The 13,786-nt window shown below is 38.9% G+C and overlaps 1 protein-coding gene across 8 annotated transcripts in view; it reads right to left on the minus strand.

Moving 5' to 3' along the window:
* ZNF385A (zinc finger protein 385A) overlaps positions 1 to 13,786 on the minus strand; it is a 176,957-nt gene that overhangs the window by 54,887 nt on the left and 108,284 nt on the right. For all 8 annotated transcript variants that reach the window (XM_039330529.1, XM_039330528.1, XM_039330530.1 and 5 more), the window contains one exon: positions 855 to 965. In XM_039330529.1, coding sequence (XP_039186463.1) covers positions 855 to 965 — 111 coding nt within the window. The remainder of the gene's footprint in view (positions 1 to 854; positions 966 to 13,786) is intronic.

The raw sequence follows: 13,786 nt of genomic DNA on the forward strand, positions 1-13,786 counted from the left end.
GCACACAAGCTGCTCATACAATGTCTCTGGGGTATCTAGGCATCTCCATCAAGATCTTATTTTGGTTTCAGACCAAGGAGTTTCCCATCATTCAAAGAATATAGAGACTCAGCACTCTATTGGATCAAATGCTAATCTGCAGATTTGCTATCTGGCACATTTTTTTGTTTTCTTTATACTTATGTTATATTACAATCAGGACTATGTTGTTTATTCAAATGTATCAAAAATTATGTTTTGAGACACAGGCCGGACAATGATCAAACCCTCTTTGCAATTTACAATATAATCATCATCTAACCCAACATGAGAAACTTCACCCATTCTCCAAATTGTTATATATTTTCAATTCTCCTAAAGAACTGAATTTGGGCAAGTAAAACACATGTGACCTCAGCAATGTAAAGGTAGTCCTTGACTCACAACCACAACTGAGCTTAAATTTCCACTGCTAAACAAGACAGTTGTTAAGTGAATTTTGCCCCATTTTATAACTTTTCTTGCCACAGTTGTTAAGTGAATCACTGCAATTGTTAAGTTAGTAACAAAGTTGTTCCATGAATCTGGCTTCCCTGTTGACTTTGCTTGTTAGAATGTGCAAAAGGTGATCACATGACCCTGGGACACAGCAACCGTCATAAACACATTGCCAAGCGTCTGAATTTTGATCACATGAGCATAGGCATAATACAACGGTTTTAAGTATGAAAACTGGTTATAAGTCACTTTTTTCAGTGCCGTTGTAACTCTGAACAGTCACTAAACAAATGGTTGTAAGTTGAGGACTGCCGGTATTTATATATCATTTGTCACTGAAAGGCAGAGCAAAGTGTCAGGACTTTCTAAAGACTTACCTCAGAATTGAAACGGATCTGGCAGACGTTGCAGGAGATGATGGGGCGTTTGGCTTTGGTTACAGGGACCCCAAATGTATGGTTGATCACTGCTTTCTGCACTGGGTCCATCTGCCAGGGGAAAATAAGTAAGAATTGTGGTGAGTGACTACATTGTACCTGTACTTATAAGGCCTACGTTTCACAGTAATGATGAACTAGAAGCCTAACCACACTATCCTGTCAGCCCATGGCACAGCAAGCATTTACATGCCTCTAACACCAACAATACCCCAACCCTGTTCTTATTTCATCCTTTAATGTTAAAGTTAATGTTATGAAGCTTATCCTGAAAGAGAACTTAGATTGAGTTTACTCTGGTGGCTCTGATGAAACCTAGTTAATTTATTGTAGGCCAAGGGCTCTAGCTAGATTCCAAGGAGAAAGGTTGAGCCTATATTCGGCTGGGTGAGATGGCCTTCTCAGGTGTTAGATTTCAAAATACTCCTGAAAGGTAGCTATTTTACAAATTAATACTTTTTATTTGTTGTCATCCCCAGTGATGAGGAACGGCTGAGACTAGCTTCAGTTGTTGAGGAGGTGATTGTGCGAATTATGTAAATTGTTTCCAATACACCTTTTATCCAGCTAGATTCTATATACATACTAATCATCCCAGCAGAGGTGCTGGAAATTATAGGGTATACCAGATAGGGATGGTGTAATTCATAAGCCTGAACATGTCTGTAGGCAAGAGAAGACTATAAGTGGGACAGTCGGAGAACAAATATATCATGGGAGAATAATCTTCAGATACCTTGGCATAATGGTGAAAGAGAGGAATGAGGCACACTTTGGAAGGCTGTAGAATAGCTACAAGCAGGAAATGAGAAGCTCCTAATTTAGCTCTCACCTCAACCATAAACTTGCTAGCAGCCTTAGGCAAGGCACTTTCACCTGGGCCTTGGCTCTCCTCTCTATTATGGGAGTAGGAGGAAGGATAAACAAAACAAAATAAACAACACACATTCATACTGTTTTAACTGCAAGTTGCTTTGAGTAACTCTGATGGAACAAGCTTACAGAAGAGATTAGGTCAAGTGATATGGTCTCCTCACTCTCTACTGTAAGACTCCACATCATTTATTACATCCCGTTGACTTCCATCCACAGCCAGCTCACTTCCTGTTATACTTCCTGAGCTAATGTGAACAATGAGTTGTGAAGTTCCTGACACATGTTAAGTAAAATACTGATATTTGGGCCTGCCATCATGTTTGGAAGGGAGGTTGTGAGGTATATGATACTTTTGTTCTTTCAATATAAAATGCTCACTTGAGTTGATGTGGGTCAAAAAGGAAAAAGAAGAGAGTGTAGCAAAGAGTCTAGTTTGGCATCCCTTTTGTCTTCTTATTCTAGGGCAGGGGTGTCAAACTGCCGGCCCGTGGGCCGGATGCGTCATGGTGAAACTGCGCCTACCCCATTGCCAGCAATGGAAAAAAATATGTCACAATATGTTGCGACACTCCTGTTCTAGGGGGACCTATTTGTCCCTATTCTGTAACCAAGGGCAAGCACACAGGACTCAGTTCTGCTCATATATTCCTCCATTGTCTCTGGTAGGAGCATAAACTAAACTGGACGTCAGACTGAATAATTAGCCAGGCAGCCAAAGTTACTGGGCGTTTCCTGGGCTACTGCTCTGGCCATTCTATGTACTCATTTCTTGGGAAAACCAACAGTCTACTCTCCCTTTTATTCCCACATGTCTCTCCTTGGACTCTTTCGACCTCAGTGATTCACATTTGGGTTGGATGTCTCCATACTGAGACAAGGTTTTCCATATGGAACGTGCACTCTTGTCAGGAACTTGGAGAGCCTTGAGTCTCGCCTACTTTCCAATGGAGTGGCGAATTTGGCCTTCAAATGTGACTGAATTACAACTCCCAGTAATCCCAATGAAGTTGGCCAACAATGAAAGATGCTGGAACTTAGCTATCTATAAGACCATATTTTCTCATGTCAATCTGATGACATTCCCAACTATTATCACAAACACAACATTTTCATTGACTCGTTACAACCCAGTGCTGAAATGCAACTGGGTGGGAAGAAGCAACTTCATGGCTAGACATGTCCCCTTGAAAATTCTGGCAGCCCAGAATATAGTTAATAAATATATTCTTGGCACAAACCTGGAACAGGACCCAGGCTGGGTTAGCTCTCTGGCCTTTACGTCTGTGATTATAATATAAACTGACAACAGGCAGCTGCTGAAAGGCAGAAGCCAAGTCTGCCACCAATTGCCTGATGACAGAGAGATGTAATTTATGAAGGAAGACAAAAACTGGGGACAGAACACCATGCCGAGACCCTCAGAGTACCTAAAGAGAGTTCCAAGCATCCTATTAAGGAAACAGCATCCTTTCTCCTTTGGGTGATTTTAAACCATCTCTGCCCCAGTTGGATTTGTAGTACAAATAGAAAACTTTAAATTAGCCAGAATGCTCCTCTGCACTTCAAATGCTTCTTTTCCATATATTTTTCCACTTGAATAATTACCATGGGGTTAGCATCAAAAGCCTGAGTGAGGCTCAAAGGCACTTTAAAAAAATGGCTACTGATTCACCCAAGAGGATCTGCTTCCTGTATCTCATTTTGTCTCTATTACAGCAGAGAGTTTCATATGCAAAAAAGCTTTTCTGTTATTAAAAAGATACACAAGCTTTCAAACGATTCCCAACAAATATCTTGTGCTCTCCCTGTTTAATCATGTGTCTGGTCTTGTCTCCCCTCTCTGAGGGTTTTTGTTTCTCATTGAAAAAAAAATATTAATTTAGCCTGCACATGTTTTCTCGGGGAAACTAAAATTGGCTATCTGTAAAAACAGAGTCCAGTTGCTTCGCAGTGCTATTTCAAGCCCCACCCACTCTTTTCTGACAAACTGGGTCAAATTTATTGAAAGCTGTAGGTGTTATGTAGGAACTAGTCACATGGAGTAATTTTTACAACAGTTAGGAAAGTAAAAAGAGAAGCAGCACAATAACCCAAAGTGCATTAATCCAGAAAAATAAAAATAAAACACAAATATGTTAAAGCAGAGAAAGACTTAATCTGAGATAGAGGGGCTGAATTAAAAATAAGCAAGCATGTAGCAGAAGAGTTCCTTAGAAAAATCTTCTTTTGTTCACAGTTTCTAAATGTTTGGATGTGCTAATGTAATGTCTGAAACATCAGGTTCCTGAGATACAAGATGAGATAAACCTATTCCTGAAGATCTTACTCTGCATACTCCTCTAATTATGGTAAAAGGTTAACTAATGAATATTGTAGGGAAACCTTGTTTATTTGAAGATTCCCCAGTTCCTGTGAGAAAGTATTTTTGCTTTTCTAAGAGATTTCTGAGTTCACCTTTCTACTCAAGGTGTGGGGAAAGAAGGGAGCAATAATGTGAATCTCTAAGCTCTTACAAATGCCCACAAAGAAGTAGCTTTCATTTACTTTTTTTGGTTGTCAGCACTTCTAAAGTTAATCCATCAAGAAAGATACAGTCTTCATCCATCTGAGGGAAACAAAAATTACTGGGTAAACTATAATAATAGTAATAGGTGCCTTGGGTGCAATCCCAAAACAATTGGAGCACCCCTTGAACACCATCAGCATTGACAAATTCACCATCAGTCAATTGCAAAAGACTTATTTACTTGGAACAGCTTCCACCCTACAATGGTATCAGTAACACCATCAAACATCCACACCTGCCTATCCCAGGTCCTTGGGAAGGACTTGATAGGCAGATAAAAATGCCAAATCCACTCTGAACATCTGGCTGACTATGCAATCATCATCATCATCATCATCAACAACAATAATAATAATAATAATAATGCACCAAGTTTAGAAAATTCTTTTGTGCAAAAATAAACAAATCCTGCACTACATGCACATAAAACTTTTAACAATTTTGTTTGGCATTTTAAATATCTGAAGTGCCACATTTTTTATATGTGGATGTTTCTATATTTGTGAAGTGTACTACAATGTGCTAATTATTGTTATACAGTGGTCTTAGTTTATAATCCAGCCAACAAGCTTTTATTATTGAATAGATTAAGAATATAATAAATAAATCCTCCACTACAGTGGAATCCTCTATCAGGGTGGCTTTGCAAGAATAGAACAGAACAGAGCTGGAAGGGACAGTGGAAGTCTTCTAGTCCAGCTCCCTGCTCGAGCAGGAGAACCTATATCATTTCAGACAAGTGACTATCTATAAGGTGACCAACTTTTTTACAATAAAAAGGAGGATACAAATAAATTGAAGAAAAAAATATCGTAAATAAAAGAAACATTTTATTCATTGCAACAATAATATCGACAACTTGCATGTACAAAGTTTGCCAGCCGGGTGTTTTGGCGCGCTCAGCAGCAATTCCTATTGGCTTTCGAAAACCAATAGGGGGAGTAGCAGAACTCATGCAAAAGTTGAAAAAAAACATCAAAAAAAAGGTGCTGGAACACCATTCTGAGGGTTCTATGAGGAAAAAAAAGCCCTGCAGATTAATCTTCAAATATCGAAAAGGAGGACATGTAGGAGGACACTTTTCAAGGGAGGACAGAACTTACAAAAGGAGGACTGTCCTCCCTAAAGGAGGACGGTTGGTAACCTTACTGTCTAGTCTCTTCTTAAAAACTCCAGTGATGGAGTACCCATGATTTCTGAATACAAGCTGTTCCACTGGTTAATTGTCCTCACTGTTAGGAAGTTTCTCCTTAATTCCAGGTTGCTTCTCTCTTTGGTCAGTTTCCTACCATTGTTTCTTGTCCTGCCCTCTGGTGCTTTGGAGAATAGTTTGATGCCCTCTTTGTGGCAGCCCCTCAAATATTGGAATGCTACTATCATGAATACTGTTTCTTCTTTTCTTTAGACTAGCTAAACCCAAGTCCTGCAGCCGTTCTTTGTATGTTTTAGTCTCTAAACCTTTGATCATTTTAGTTGCTCTTCTCTGAACTTTTTCTAAAGTCTCAACATCTTTTTTGTAGTATGGTGACCAAAACTGTCCATATAATAAAAAGCAACTGAGAAATAAATCTTCATGATCTCCATGATGAATGGAGAGATGCACAACGTGACTGACTTCAAACAACAACCAGTTAAATGACTGGCTATATGATTCTACACTTTCTTCCCTCAATTATTTTTTTCAGAATGAAAGCAAGTTCACTACAGTATTGGTTAAAGCCAAGTCATCTGTCATTTTAAGATATATGTTGCGCACCTGACGTATTTCTGCAACTTTGCTGAACCACAATGAATTTGCCTAGCACAGAACCTGGAAGAAAAGTCCAGGCTTGGCAGAGAATAGCTATGCCCCAGGTGGCAGCACAGAGACCTTGTAAATCTCAGTCATCTCTCCTCCACACGATAGCTGAGCAGGATGAGCCACTGTCTCTCCAGACTTTGGCTCTACAAGGAAGAACATTCAGACTCTTCTAAGAGCTGCTCTGCTGTATGGACATATATCAGAAATGAACAAAAAGGGAGGGGATACTCTTCCCGCTTCCCCACCAGTAACAAAGCCTGTGTCAAAACAGCAGGCTGTAAACTGGAACTGCCTCACGTCTCCACAGGGAAGGGGAGGTTAGCAAGAGCGAGAAACAGCTGTTTAAATAGCTCCCCTTTCATCCCAAGTTTGGCCAGGATGTCCAAGTTCATCCCCCCCCCCCGCACTAAGATGCTCTTCCAGATACTTAGATCTGAGATGTACAAGAGTAAAATACTAGGATGCAGCCAACCCTGGGTATATAGGGAATAATTTAGGCTGCAAATGAAGTCTGGATTCCCTCTGCCATCCTGAAAACTGAACTCTCTGGGACAAGAGTTAAGCCTAAACCTAATAGGCTAATTTTCTGTTTAATGATCTAATCTCAGAGAACATCTTGATGTGATATCATACAGTTCTTCCAGAATACCGTCATGTAATTTTTTTGACCATATAGCTGGGTCCTTTCACCACCGGTACAGCTAGAGCAGTGGTTCTCAACCTGTGGGTCGGGACCTCATTTGGGGTCGAACGACCATTTCACGGGGGTCGCCAAACAACGCAGTCCACCATTTCCCCCCCTTTTCCTTAGCTGTGCTACTCCCTTTTATTCTATTCTCTTGAATAGAGTCTAATTCTATTGGCTTTCAAAAGCCAATAGGAATTGTCCAGGCTGTCTCTGCCCTGCTGAGCCCGCCAAAAGTCCCATTCTGCAAACAGTGCTGTACCAGTTGAGTAGTCCTCAACTTACGACCGGCTGAGTAGTCCTTGACTTATGACCGGTTGGGGGTCACGGCATTAAAAAGGTTGAGAACCACTGAGCTAGAGGCTCATTGCTTTAACCCAGATATACTACTGTTTCCTACCCTTACAGATGAGTCGGTTACAAATGATGACAATGTAATAAGGTCATCTTTCATTGAAACTCTTTATAAAACTCTCTACTATACATACAAACTTTATATATATATACACACACACACACACACACAGTACAAGCATGACTTACATGTACGTATCTCATGCATACATGTATATAAATCATATCACACATATATACCCATATATAAAACATACACACAAACACATGTATTCATATTTTTTTCTTTTTTTCTATTTAATTAAGGGATTTTAATAAAAAAATAAAATAAAATAAAAACACTAGGAAGGCAACTTTCTAGTGTCTTGAGGACCACACTTTTTTTTTTTTTTTGGCTTTTCTGCCACATGAAGGCTACACTCAAGGTGAAGAACCAGACGGAAATAAAAAATGAAACAAACAAGCAAAACCAAAACCAAAAAAATCCAACCCCTCCCCTCAAGAGAACAGAAAAATGATGCCAAGTAGGTGTTATTTTTAAAGCACCTGAAATTAAAAATGTTTCTTACATACTGAGAACTCTTTTAATAAGTCTTTTAGGTACAAGTACTTCAAAAAAAAAAAAAAAACAACAACAGTCAGTGTTATGAGGAGAGGTTCCAGGGAGGACAATGGGTGACAGCACAGGAAGGGACACATAGGCAGCCTACGTTGCCTATCCATGTTTTTATTATTTGGTTACAAACCATGGCTTTCCTGGGTCTGAATCAAAGAACTCTTAAGATCACAGGAATTGTTCAGTACATCTCTTTCGCCTGCAGCTCAACAACATCTACCCACTGATATTGCCAGCTTCCAGCCCTGCCGACACAAATTCATCTGACAAGCTGTTGCTCCTGCTTATCCAATGCCTTCTAAAAGGCAATTACTTAAGCATGCATGCTGCCTCTAGCTCTCTCATTTCGGAATTTCATTGCTGCTACCAAAAAAAAAAAAAAGGGAGAATATGAGCACAGCTTGCAAGAATAGTAGGTCACAGAAGTTATAGTGGAATAGTAAAATGGCAACAGAATGCAATTACTCTGATGGGCTGAATCTGGAAAGAATGGCCATTCTGGAAGAAGAAATGTCTAAGCAGAGTATCCTTGGGGATACATAACTGCTGCAAAGACAAACTAGTGATACCTGAACAAGTACAAGAATACAATTTGGAATGGAGAAACACAAAGAAACATACAGTTCAAGTACTGTTTAAGAGTAGAACTACAAATTGAGGTTGAGGAAAGCTGACTTTAGAATAATAATAATTGTTTGAGACAATATCCAGATCTTCATGTGAGGACCTACCCCTCCAATCCATCTTCACAAGAATCTGCCTGTAACTGGGTGCTATTAAAGTTATGCAAAGTTTAATTTAAAATTGCCTAAATTAAACTCGCCTAAATTGAACTACAGGCATATGAATCGTGAAAGGAAAGGAAAATGTCTATCACGGTTGACAATGCTAACTGAATTACCATTAAAATGAAGAAATTTTTCTAGCAAACTGCTTTGGATTGTGGATATAATGCCTGATTTTACCACAAATCAAAACTATAAGAGCCAGCATGAGAATATTTGCACCGTTCTACGATATCTGTTGCTATTGAAAGGGAGGGAAGAAGGTGGTAGTGGAGTAAAAACTTGTTTTGTGGCCAGAGTAGATACAGCTGGGAAGTAATAAAAGAGTGCCTTGTTATCTAAATGTAAAGGCCCTTCTTCATTTTCTGACTTGCTTAGTTTAATGCTTTACCTTGCCTCCAAATAAAAACAAACAGCCGTGATTTGAAGAAGGCATAATTGCTTACTCAAATGGGACTTCAAGGAAAAACAGTGAAGTGAGTCAAAAAAACATTCCTAATGGCCAAGCTGTCACTAGGAGAACTGAACCTTAACTAACTTTCCAGAATCTTTAATATTTTTCCCTCCTCAACTATCCTCAAGATTCTAGGCCACAGAACCAAGTACCCTTCTAGCCTTAGCATGTTCCTAAAGTAAACGTTTCCATCTTGCCCCGCTCCAGCTATACCAGAGAGAGGAGAAGATTAAACAGAGGCTGTTTCAAGTATATACCAGGCCCAAATTATCCTACTTTGGATACATTATAGGAGGACCTAACTCTCTGGAGAAGGCTGAAACATTGAGAAAGGTGGAAAGAAAGAGAAGAACAGGACAACCAGTAGCAGGTTGGATGGACTCAATTTCAGTAGTGATGGGCGCACCATTAGAAGACCAGAAGGACCAGTTAGGGATAGATTGTCACAGAGAAAATCTATCTATATGGTTGCTAAGAGTCATTATACCCATTTGAACTGCCTGGATCTTCTGATTTCCATGGTGCTTGATATTGATATTGTATATATATATATATATAAAATGAATGCATGTAATATATGTAAACAACTTGCTTTCCCCTCAAATCACTTTGTAGGGTCTGGTTTCTAATATTACATGTAAAGACATATTACATATAGTGTCATAACTTAAATACTTTAGGTATCTACATAGTGCCATGAATTTGCCACAAGAACAAGCGTGAAAGAGGTTTTTAAAATTACAAACCTTTAAAATTGCAAGGAGAAACAGAATTGCTTATCTTCCCCCACACATTATTAATTCAAGATCATCAAATGAAACTGGTACAAAATTCAGGATGAGCAAAGAACTCAGTTTATATAACAAATATTTCATATTTATGCTGCCCAAGCCTGCTTTAGTTTCTGCAAATTTTAATTCAAATTATATTTAGAAATGAATCAAAATTTTATTATGCACTGAGGGCCCATATGATGTTTTGTAATTATTTTTGATTCTGGAGTGATACTGAAGATACGGAATGAAACAGGAAAAAATGGCCTTTTTTTCAACAATGGGCGATTGTGTTTGCTTGTCTCTTCACACTGAAATAAATGAAGGAACAATGAATAATTCATTGTATCGAATGTTCAAAGTTGTTTTAATTAGAAAGATTATGAGAATACATAGGTTCAGTTAAATTCAAACCAGTTAAACAATATATTACCAGCCTAAGGGGTCTTTTTTCTCTTATCGACTGGCAGTGTCACTGACAAATGTGTGTTTTAAAAAGAACTAGATTTCATTTCCAAGACATTTTCTGTCACTGAATTAACGTGATTGCTCTGAATGCAGATTCCATAGTCAGAGTCAGCATACCACTCATTACTAGAGATTGAGAACAGATGACCATCATCCTTGTCCAATTCAGATTAATTTTGCCTTGCCCATCTGATTGGCAAACTCTGAATGCAAAGGTCTGGATTGAATGAATCTTCAATTTGTCCAAAATAACTTGTGTTACAGTCTTAAATTTTCAGTGATCTCTTTTCCAAGAGACAAAGAGTCTGCATAGACTATTCCCATTCTTTGGGGAAAAGAACCACAAAACAGCTGGAATAGGAAATAACAAAAAAAGAGTAAGGGAGGCCAAGCTATTTTAAGAAAACTCCTTTCCCAAAATAAAAAAAAGTGTTTAAAAATTACTTTTGCAAAGAAGTCATCACAACAACACAACACCCAAGAAGGACAAGAAGCAATGGGAGATGAGAGGGGAACTAAAGCCAGCTAAGTGAGGGAAGAAGGCTCCAGGGAGCAGAGAGTTACTGCAATCAGCACCGATCTGGGAAAGGTGACTTTGGAGGCTGTTATTGATCCTTCTGCAGGACTGACCTTGTAAAATCACCTCCCTGAAAAAAAAAAAGAGGGAAGGGAGCTATTGTGAGGATTAGTGGGGGGGGGGGAAGAGAGATTAAAGCAACCTGCTTGGCACATGATTCTGTCCATCAGCCTTGCTAGATGCTTTGCACAAAGGAGAAGAGACCAGGACTCTCAGGTCAGAAAGGATTTGTATTAGAAATATACAAGGTAAAGATGAAAAGAAAAAGAAGGCATTTGGGGCAGCCAAATGAGAGACCCCTCCCCCCCTTTTATATAAACAGCCAAATATGTACTCTTCTGCATCACGGTCCGTGAGCTTCAAGTAAAGTACATTGGAGAAACCTCATATCCCATGGATCAGCGCTCCATATCAAGTAGAAACCCTGATTTTACTTGGACTCTGCGTATTTCTTCCCTTTTTTCCTTCCTGTGTTGCTTTTAACCAACAGCATTTTAAGGTGGGATCCTTCTTGTGTGATACGAGATCTCTATGGTACTGCCTGAGGCGATGTCTTCCTTTTAAGACTTCCTGGAGGAAGACAAGGGTGTTGCTGCCAGACAAGGCATTTTTGTGCACGTGCTACTGACTGCCTCATTCACAGATGAAGTCATCCTCCACTTATAGCCCTCCAATACTGTCCCACTGCTCTGACTTTTGCTTTCAACCAACGTCTGAATGGATACAAGTTGTGCATTCCTGATTATTTAGAGCCGTATATATACACATACAGTATATACACACTTAAGTGTAAATAAATTCAATAAGACTTGAGCGTACTAGTAAAATTAAGGCAGAAGTGGGGATCATGTGACTCTTCCGAAAAGTGCTATTCTATGACTTCCAGTGATGCTTTACTGTAACATCAGACCAAATAGCCATGATGAGAAATATCAGGAGCTGTCCCGCAAGAGCATTTGGTGTTATAGATTCTCTTATCTTAACAGGATTTATTCTCTGCCTTCCCACACTAAGTAAGCTGTTTTTGGTGAAGATAAAAAAAAAAACCTTTGCAGATAAGATTGTTGTAATGATTTTTTTTTCATTGGAGGAAAACTTAATAGTATTTTTTTTAAAGTGAGTTTGAGGTGGTAACGGGAAGTTTGCTTGTAATCAGCCCTTGGAGATATGGAAATGGAGAGGAATCTCACACAATTTCTCAGGGTTTCAGGTTGTGGTATGAAATTGATAAAGGATGAATATATATACACACACACACACACACACACACACACACACACACACACACACACCCCCCAATCCAATGTCTGGTTTGTTGAAAAGGAGGTCTGCACTGCTGGTTGAAAAATTTGGTTGATACTGCAAGTTTGGGAAGTTTATTATAACAATAATTATCTATCTATCTATCTATCTATCTATCTATCTATCTATCTATCTATCTATCTATCTATCTATCTACTTACCTGTTATCCATTCATCCAACAAATACTGATGACCTGAGGCCATAAGCTCTAACAGCAGTCCAATTCTATACTTCGATAATTCCTTCATGTATCATTTTTATCGTTACATCATTCCCAATTTTTAAAGTCTGAAAATAGCCGCAAGGAGTTCAGATGTTGACTGCCTAATGATTTTTTAAAGACATTTTTTTGGGTGCTATTTTTTTTTACTTTAATTGTTCCTTGTTATCCATTCTATCTACACCCTCCCCCGAGAAAAAGCAGAAAAGAAATTGAATACTTGAATTCCCTACCCAAGAATAGCAATTTCAAGAAAAAGAATTTAGTCTGGAGATATGGAAGAAAAAGGCTGAATGCATACAAACAGCGGAGCTGTTCTGATCAAAATTAGGCCTTTTTTGTGGCTATTCTGAATGATTTTTAAACACTTGGGATATCAGATATCCAGTTACTTTCTGTCTTGAGCCAGATAGATGGCAACCCATAAATCACAAGGCAACAAGCCAAGCTACTGGTTATACAAGGTCACCAAAGCTTCAAGCATCAGCACTACAGTCCCCTATCTCAGCCCCAGATCTCTTCTTCTCCTACAGCAGAGGAGAGAAAGAACCCAAGAGCCCTAGATGTGTGGGGGGTGCACTGGCTTCCTTCCCCACCGGGGACCCTGGCAACTTCCCAGGCCCTGTCACTCTACCTGTTAACATTTCCACTGACTTTGCCCAACGTAATAGATATCGCTGCCACTCAAGGCCAAGGAGAATGTCATCATCAAGAACTCATTTCAGACGTGCTCCTCCTCTAATTAAGTGTAAGCTGTTGCTACTTCTCTGGAATAGCCAGAAGATACAAAAGGTCAAGACCGAAAGAGAAAATGATGTGCCTTGCATGCATATCTACAAATATATACTATCCAATAATGAGTTAAAAACATCTAATTTCTAGCTTTCTGGATGAGAGCAAGCCTTTTGTATTAACAACATGTTGCTAGAGAATAGTTGAAAATATTCCTCTGTTATGTTGACAGTTAAGAAAGGAGGGGAACCCCCCCTTTTTTGCAGCAGTAGCATACTAATCATAAAGCAAAGGAGCTAGCCTCAGTTGATCAAGTTTTAGCTCCATTTAATCCAACCAATGTGACTAAGCCCCAGTGGAATCTATATGATTGGAAAGTGCTTTCTTCATGTTTTATTTAATTAGGAATAAAAACTTAGCCAATTTACAGTAATCTACACAACACACAAAGCCATCCACTCAAACTAATTGCCAAATATGTCAAATATTAATTAAAATAGTAATAGAGACATCTATCAATTGCAATAACAACAATCGTTCTAAAACTGTCAAATGTCCGTTTCCCCATCTCTGTTATTACTTTTCCTGATGTTGCTATGAGAGCTTAAATGAATATTAATGACCAAGGAATTTCAATAATTCCCTTTGGCTTTTATCCTAGA

The sequence above is a fragment of the Crotalus tigris genome, unplaced genomic scaffold (assembly GCF_016545835.1).
Source record: "Crotalus tigris isolate CLP2741 ecotype Arizona unplaced genomic scaffold, ASM1654583v1 scf7180000024429.2167931701:2281839, whole genome shotgun sequence".
Taxonomy (NCBI): Eukaryota; Metazoa; Chordata; class Lepidosauria; order Squamata; family Viperidae; genus Crotalus; species Crotalus tigris.